General features: G+C 30.2%; 1 protein-coding gene across 1 annotated transcript in view; it reads right to left on the bottom strand.

Moving 5' to 3' along the window:
• The window catches only part of LOC119595891 (mucin-5AC-like), a 54,886-nt gene that overhangs the window by 34,890 nt on the left and 9,996 nt on the right, over positions 1–10,000 (bottom strand). Inside the window, exons 7-9 of the mRNA XM_037945104.1 lie at positions 9,188–9,283; positions 8,823–8,953; positions 5,600–6,008 (exon numbers count right to left, since the gene is read on the bottom strand). Coding sequence (XP_037801032.1) covers positions 5,600–6,008; positions 8,823–8,953; positions 9,188–9,283 — 636 coding nt within the window. The remainder of the gene's footprint in view (positions 1–5,599; positions 6,009–8,822; positions 8,954–9,187; positions 9,284–10,000) is intronic.

Genomic DNA, 10,000 nt, shown 5'->3' with positions numbered 1-10,000 from the left:
ATTGTAATAGAGAATCTGACCCAAGACAGGATTATTGGCCATGTGACCAAGCCTACGGTTTATTCGGAGAAATATTGCTTATTTTTCGTGGATAACGAGATATGTAGTCTTCGGAATTTCTTAGATATTAATCTGCAGATTGACCTGAAGTAGGTGACATGAATACATTCTTCGGGTACTGATGATTAGCTCAAAACCAGTTCTGAACATAGTTTATTTATTCAGCTGTTTGTTTATCAGCGACTAATCTACTTGATTGATTCAATAACATTTAAATTCGCAGTGGTATCATATATCTGAATAGCATGGAAACAGTATGGTTGCTTTATAACAAGCCAAGTGAATAACAATTTGGATTATAATCAATCTAATCAAATATCAATGTATTCAGCCTACAGTTATATGTCGCATCGAGTCCGATCCATCCCATCAATACTTTTGCAGAAATAGTGATTATAGTAACTCTATGAAAATGCATCCTTTTCAAATTCTCGTATGCAACTAATACAAGTACTCATAAGATATATGCAACTAATAATAAAAAAATAATGATGAATATGTGAAAACAAACAAGTATTAATAAGTTTCATAATTTGTAAAAAGCAGTAGAGCGAGTTACTCCTAAAAATACTTTTGCCTCTGCGAACACTTTGAGAAAACTAAAACAGAAAATGACCGCGCTTTCTAAACCTCCCGATTCTATGCCGCAAGAAATCACAAACTTGGTATCGAGGTCTTCGCTGTCATCCGAGTCCTCCGCCTCCGGACTCTCTTTGATAACCTCCATGGGCTCAGCGGGACTAGGCGCTGAAGGGGGAGGAACCTCACTTACCGGAGAGGAAATGCCTCTCTCGCGTCAACGGGTGTTAAGGGCGTCGAGGTAAGTTTCTGCTTGTCCATCGACATGCTGCCGCCGCTTCCTCTTTTCTTCACAAAGTAGTACCTGCAATTGCGATAACAGCTACTACGGCTGCGCTTGCTACGCCAATGATAACCCAGAAGGCCGACGGAACCGACGAAGCCTGGAAGAGAAGGGGTGGGATAGGTTTATGTCAATGAAATTCATAAATGTGACAAAGAGATTACTGGAAACCCTGAAACGAAATTTAATAGCACCTCAGCCATAAATAATTGAATATATATGTATGAAAGAGAAGCTATCGTATGCTAGGAAGAAATCGTAGAATAAGTTTCAGAAGACATTTTTTTTTTTACTTTAAGCTTAGGAAAAAATAGATATTTGCAATCATTCATTAAGCAAGAGGCTTATATTACTTGATATATACATGATGAGCGAAAAGACAACAAGAAAACCCTCCTCAAAGAGTTAAAACTGTTCTAAAGTTTAGTTTAACTTTTTGGTAACCAAACTAAAACCAAATCGAATAAAAGCGGGGGTCTTTTATAAAATAGTATTTGTATATTCTATCATTATCATAAATTGTGTAGAGTAACAGCACAAGAAACATTAATTTACCATCACCATCTCCTGGATCGGAAGTAGTCCCATCTGTAAAAAACACTAGCAAAAAATTTACTCTCGATTTCACTAAAATAGAGTTATACAATATATGTGTTTATCTATACATGTATATGAACATTTCACAAAAATAAAATCTTGCGTCCTAAACACACACACTCTCTCTCTCACTCTCTCCATCCCTTCTCCTTCTCTCTCCCTCCCATAAAAACATCATCTCGCTCTCATTCTTCCCCCTCCTTTCGTGCTTTCCCTCTTTCTTTTTCTTCTATATCCTTTTTTATATATATATAATTATATTAATATAATATATAAAATTATTAATATATATATATATAATATATATATAAATAATATATGCATCCCCCGGGGCCCTTGGGGCAAGTCAGTGCTGGTCCCAACCCCGGGAAATTAAAATAGAGAAAATGATTACATAAAAGGTAACACCGGGCCCACCTCCGGGGAAAGGAACTGGGGACCCTACCACGTACTCACTCCAAGAGCATCACAACATGAAAACTACAATTAAGTATCATGCTGTGACCACGGCGGCTCAAACATGAACCGACCGTTAAAAAATAAATAAATAAATAAATAAATATACATACGCACGCACGGGGCACACACACACCACAACACACACACCACACACACACATACACACACACACACAAATACTATACACATACACACACACCCACACACACACGCACACACACACACACACACACCCCACACACACACAACATATATATATATATATATATTATATATATATATATTAATATAAATATATAGTATATATATATATAAAATATGTATAATAATATTATATATATATATATATATATTTTATATATATTAGTGTGTGGTGTGTGTGGTGTGTGTGTGTGTGTGTGTGGGTATATATATATATATATATATTATATAATATATATATATATTTATATATATTTTAAAATATATATATATATGGAAAATATATATATATATTATATATATATATAATATATATTATATATATATATTATACATTTATATATATGCATTAAATATGAATATACTTTATATGCATATAATGTATGTATGTGTTTTAATTTTGTATATATATATATATATATATATATATATATATAATAATATAATATGATATATATTTCATATATAATTATATGTATATGTGTATATATATAGTATAATAGATTTGCAAGTCTATGCAAAAAGAAACATGGCTCACAGGCTAATACAACCCCTAACTTTTCAATTGCAAATCTATAGTTTTATTAGTGTTGTCTCTATTTGTCAAGTGTACCACCTATTTACAAGCAGTAAAAACTACATATAAACTATGTGTGTGTATGTATAGGGATCATAATATAGGCAAATTTCATGTACACACCCAAAACAACACACTCTCCCCACACATACACCAAAACAGAGAAAATACCACACACATACGGTCTCTCTCTCTCTTTTTTCTATCTATCTAATATCCCTCACTTTTTTTCCTCTCCATTATTGTTAAATCATCAGTGGTTCTACCCGTTATGTAAACGTCCGTCGATCTATCTATCTACATTTCTATCACTTCCCTTTTCCCCTCATACTGTTGACGGAACGGTCGGAGTCGAGCCTAGTGATCCTGTACCGAGGAGGGATGGATTCAGATCATGGGAGAGCTAGTTGTGGAAAGTGGCAGGACCGGGTTTTGGAGTATGGGGAAGATGTTAAGGAAGTTAGAAGTAAGGGCAAAACTGTGGTTGAGAGTGAAGCTGGAAGCAGAGGGGTGTGGTTGGGTCGGGGGTTGATGACGAAGTGTGGTAGAGCTGGCAGTTGAGGGCAAAATTGTGGTAGGGGTGGCAGGAGATGAGACGCTGTGGAAGGAACAATGGAAGGCGTTACTGAAGCAGAGATTGATGAAGCTGTAGATGGACTATCGGTTGTGGTTGAAGCTGTGGTTGGATCAGCGGTTGAGGTTGAAGCTGTGGTTGGACCAGCGGTTGATGTTGAAGCTGTGGTTGGATCAGCGGTTGTGGTTTAAGCTGTGGTTGGATTGGGGGTTGTGGTTGAAGCTGTGGTTGGATTGGGGGTTGAGGTTGAAGCTGTGGTTGGATTGGAGGTTGAGGTTGAAGCTGTGGTTGGATCAGCGGTTGATGTTGATGCTGTGGTTGGATCAGCGGTTGTGGTTGAAGCTGTTGTTGGATTGGCGGTTGAAGCTGTGGTGAAATTCAAGCAATTAGGGTGCAGAAGCAGGGGTGCAGATGAAAATTTAAAATATGAAATGTGAGAGATAGAGACTAGGGAGGAGAGGGAAAAAAACACACACAAGCACACACACACACACACACACACACACCCCACGCACCCCACACACACATACACACACACACACACTATATATATATATATATATATATATTTTATTATTATATATATAATATAATATATATATATATATATGCATATATATGTATATATATAATAACATATATAATATACATTTAATATATAAAATATATATATATTATATAATATATATATATATGTATGTATATATGTAATATATATATATATATTTTATATAGTTTTATAGAGGAGAGAGAGAGGAGGAGAGAGAGGAGAGAGAGAGAGACGAGAGAGAGGGGAGGGGAGAGAGAGAAGAGAGAGAGAGAAAAGAGCTGTGGCTGGACTGACAACTATGACAGAAGCTGTGATGAAAATAACAATGAATACTGAAATTGCAAACTCAGAGCATAAGATGAGCATAAGAATGGATAGATGTATGTGTGTGTGTGGTGTGTGTGGTGTGTGTGTGTTGTGTGTGTGTTTTGTGTGTGTGTGTGTGTGTGAGTATGTATACATATAAATATACATCTATAAACAGACTTATAAATAAAATATATTAGCGCACAAAACAGCCGGAAGATTGTTTTTTTTCATTAGAAGGATGGTCAAAGGGTTCAAGTGTTTACTCTGTGGCAAAGGTGTTAGATGTTCATACAAAGTTTCTTATTTGAGTATTATGAAGTCAATTAGCAAGGACGTGTTTGTATTCCCATCGATTGTAGATCAAGGGGTAGTTGATGCACTCACTCTCTAAATTTAAAATTCATTAATTTTATCATTCCTTATGATTTGGAGTCCAGTAGGCTTTAAATTTTGTCATCACCATTGCCAGTAGCATATGATTAAGTTTGTATTTTTTTTATTATATAAATATTTTTTTCAGCCAGAGAGACGAGAGATACCAAGTTAAAATAATAACTTTTCAATGGCTAGAATAATATTTTCTATTATATGGTGTTATTAAGGCATGGCATAAAGTGATCTGTCGCATTTCAGTGTATTTCCATTGGTCAATTATGGCAGGGTATGGGAAATGCATGTAAATTTGTTTATATCCAATTTTCCCTTTCCCCATCTTTACTCAATATTGTTCCAGTCGTACTACGGTATGCAGGCCCCCTACCCTATACATACACACAAACACACCCCAACACCCCATACACATACACGTTTTGGGGTGTGTGTGTGTGTGTGTGTGTGGTGTGTATATAATATATATATATATAAAATATATACTATATATATATATATAATATATATATGCATGTATGTTTTACATGATGCATTTCTAATACATTATATACATACATACATACATATATATATATATATATTATATAAAATATACATATAAAATATTTTATATTATATATATATATATATATATATATATATATATATATTATATTTTGTATGCCCTATGTATATGTATGTATGTATACACACACACACACACAACACACACACACACACACCACACACACACACACACACACACACACACACATATATTATATATATTATATATATCTATATATATATATATAATATATATATATATAATATATATGTTTTATATATATATGTGGTGTGTGTGTGTTGTGGTTTTGTGTGTGTGTGTGCGTGTATATGTATGCACGTCGGTGCATGTATGTCTTTATGTATATATGTAAAATCAAGGTCTGAATCTGATACAGTTAGTTTTTACCCATGTATTACAACCATGGTGAATTATAACAAAACATACCTACTCATGGCTTAGTTTTTCCCTACCTTTTGTAGACTCAAAGGTGGTACTAGCTGGGGTTGTAAGATCAGACGTGGAGCTAGAAGATGTTGTAAGAGATGTAGGGTCAGGCGTGGCGCTGGTTGAGGTTTCAGGCTTAGGGGTGGTTGTAGGCTCAGATGTTATAGGCTCAGGAGTGGTTGTGGACTCAGGACTGGTTGTAGGCTCAGGAGTGGTTGTGGACTCAGGACTGGTTGTGGACTCAGGAGTGGTTGTAGACTCAGGAGTGGTTGTAGACTCAGGAGTGGTTGAAGTTGTAGGTTCGGGAGTGGTTGTAGTTGTGGTTGTAGGCTCAGGAGTGGTTGTAGTTGTGGTTGTAGGCTCAGGAGTGGTGGTGGTTGTGGTGAAAGGGCTGCCAGATGTTACCATAACACTAACTGGTGAACTCGGGTCTCCCTAGAAGAAGTTAAGTAATATTTATTAATTATACTAAAAAATACCAATACCTATCATAGCAATGACTGATTATCGATGCATATCAGCTATGATCATTACTGATAATGTCGGCGAAATGAAGAATTTATGAATATCATTAATTATTTTCAAAAGATACATGTGACTGTCAGCATTATCACAATATTTAAAAAAAAACATATCAGTGTAGTTATAACAGAAGAGTATTCATTCTTTTTTTTTTACTATCGTCTTTCAGTACTAATAATATTTATTCATGAATTATTTATAATGTATTAATCATCCCTGATATAATTATTAATGTTATTTGTCTTATCACTTTTAGCTTTTTCGAAAAATATCATTATCATTCTTTTATAATCACTGTTCTTTTTGCATTATAATATTGGAAGAAAAAACCCCCAATACAAAAACTAGATTTATTGAAAATGAGATTACAGTTTTTGACCTGAGGATGGAACCCGGTGGATTTCGAAACTGTAGTCTCATTTTCAATAAATCTAGTTTTGTATTGTGGGTTTTCTTTCCATTGATCTACACGGAAGAGGTTTTCTATTCACTATAATTATGTTTTCATTAGTGTGATTGTTTTTGAAACCATTGTCGTTATTTTCATTAAAATTACTGTATTGGTAACTATCGTTCTCATTACCGTTATCATTCTTTTTATTATTACAATCTTATCATATGCATTATCATCTCTGTAGTTTGTACTAGTAGTAAAAGTAAAAAAGTAGTAGTATTCTTATCACTATTATCATTATTATTATTATTTTAAAACATTATTTATTACTATTACATTATTATTTGTTTATTTTATTTATTTTTATTATAATTATTATTATATTAATTATTATAATAATAATATTATTTATTATTAATTATATTATTATTATTATTATATTATTATTATAACTGTGTTAAATTATTATTATTATTATTTTATATTGTTATATATAAATTATTATATTAATTTTTTTTACATTAATATCATTGTTATTATTTATTTATTATGAACATTAGGGTTTTTTTTACCCTTAATTTTCATTTTATTTTGTTACACTATTAGTTATTAGTAGTTTTTGTTTATCATTATGATTTTTATTATTATTATTTTATTATTATTATTATTTCTTTTATATTATTTTTACCAATCATTATTACCATATTATTATTATATTATTATATTTTATTATTTTTTGTTTTTTTATTATTACATTTTTATCATTTTTTATTATTATCATATTATTATTATTATTAACCCTTATTAAATTTATATTTCATTTTTATCCAATGATTAAATTTTGTTAATAATCATTATATAATATAAGTACAATCAAATTAAAAATACTAATGATGAAATATGAATAAAATAAAACATTTAATAATGATAAGAACAATAATGGTAATAATAATAATGATAATAATAATAATAATAATAATAATAATAGTAATAATGATAATAATAATAATGATAATAAAATAATAATGATGATGATAATAATAATGAAAATGAAAATGATAATGATAATAATAGTAATAATAATAATAATAGTAATAATAATAATAATCATCATCATCATAGTAATAGTAATGAAAATTATCATGATAATAATGATAATGATAATAATAATGATAACAATAATAACAATGATGATAATAATAATAATATTAATATTAATATCAACAACAAAATTATAGCAGTGATAATGATAATAGTAGTAGTAGTAGTAATTATTATTATTATTGTTATTATTATCATTATTAATATAACTATTATTATCATTATCATTACTATCATTTTTGTGGTTATTAGTACTATCTTTATTATTATTATCATTATCATTATTTTCATTATCATTATTATTATTATCACTAACAATATTATCATTATTATTATTATTATTATTATTATTATTATTATTATTATTATTATTACTACTACTACTACTACTACTACTACTACTATTACTACTACTATTATCATTATCACTGCTATATTTTTTGTTGTTGATATTATTATTAATATTATTATTATTATCATCTTTTTAATAATTATTATCATTATTGTTATTATTATTATTATTATTATTATTATTATTATTATTATTATTATTATTATATTAATTATTATTATTATTATTACTATTATCATTATTATTAAATTATTGTTATTATTATTATTATTATTATTATATTATTATTATCATTAATGTTCTTACTGTTATTATTGTATATACTTTTTCATTATTGTTGTCATTGCTATTATTATTATCATTTTTACTATTATTATTATCATTATCAATATTATTATTATTATTATCATTATCATTATTATTACTACCATTATTGTTCTTACTTTTTTTTTTTTCATTATCATTATTATAAGTTTTATTTTATTCAACATAATTATCATCATTAGTAATAATAATGACAATAATAACATTGATGATAGTGATAATAATAATAATAATAATAATAATAATAATAATAATAATAATAATAATAATAATATTAATAATAATGATAATAATAGTAATAATAACAATAATAATATAAAAAATAATGATAATGAAATAATGATAACAATAATGATAACAATTATTATTATTATTATTATTATTATTACTATTATTATTATTATTATATTAATGATAAGCATAATAATAACAATAAAAATATCACTAATAATATTAATACCAGTAACAGTAGCAATAACTATAACAATTATCATCATCAAAATAATAACAAAAGTTCGTAAACACATTCAGTTTAGTAGATTTTATTTCACCTTACCTTTTGTTCATCATTATCCCTGGTTTCTACTGGGACAACCGTTATAAAATATCGTGTTTCTTGATCCACCAACTTCGGCAGGAGAAGCACTGCTGTTTGCTCGCCTCCGTATTCCAAGGGTGTCGGAGGTCCTTCAATAACAAATTTAGGATTTTTGTTGTAGGTGGGGTGTTTTTGTTATTTGTGTGTTGGTTAGTTGTTGTTATTGTTTTGTCTGTTTTCTGTTTACGTGATTTCTTTTTCTCCGTCTTCTCGATTTGTAATCAATATTTTTTACTCATTGGATTGGGTATTTCATGAGTGATTTATTTATTTATTTATCTATTTGGTCCGTTCTTGAAATTAATTTACTGGACATGACTTACCTCCTTCGTACTGAGAGTCTTCTACTTTAGTCGTCGACTCGGGGTCGTTTATAAGGTCTTCCAGGGTCTCGCTGTACCAGATGTCATACCGTGATACTGAAGTAAGAGATTACAGCTTGTTGTAGTATACTGTCACACATCAGAGAAAAAAAAGTGGAGAATGTGAACCGGTTAGGAAATATGCGATGTTTATTATTGATTACCTACGTCAATCTGTGAAATATAATTGTAATCTCTTGTTTTCTACGTTGATTCTTACACGTGATATTTTGTTCTGCAGTAATATATCAATGCGTTTCATTTATTTTGAAATTATCACACATCAGACTAGAAAAGAATGTGCCTTTTTAGCGTTAAACTACCCATATATTAGAGTTTAGCCCATCAATAATGGTAACGTCACATTCTGAATTATCAAACACCAGATTCTTAAAGATATATTACTGCAATTTTGCCACATTAATCAACGTAGCTCAATTATTCATTTTCAAATCGATCCTTAACTATACAGTCTAGGATTTCATTATTTACTTTTAAACGGCTACATGAGATTCTTGGCCGCAGTCTTCAGCAATGGCACAAGAGCATCTCAAAATGCAGTTAGTTCCCACGCCTCGACCCCTTGATCAACGCCAGGAGGCTAGGATGACCTCGCCGAGTGTCTTAATTGCATAAGCGGGAGAATCCACCATGACGGTCCAGGTACAAGTCGACTATATGCAACTCTGGTAATTGCATCAGCAAGTTTGCAATTTGTAAGGACGTGTGGTCCTTGCAAATGTAATGGTTCTCTGGAGTTTAAAGGGAGCTTCG

The sequence above is a fragment of the Penaeus monodon genome, chromosome 36 (genome assembly GCF_015228065.2).
Source record: "Penaeus monodon isolate SGIC_2016 chromosome 36, NSTDA_Pmon_1, whole genome shotgun sequence".
NCBI classification, from domain to species: Eukaryota; Metazoa; Arthropoda; class Malacostraca; order Decapoda; family Penaeidae; genus Penaeus; species Penaeus monodon.
The sequence above is the reverse complement of the archived record's forward strand: the minus strand, read 5'-3'. Positions and strand labels throughout refer to the sequence as shown.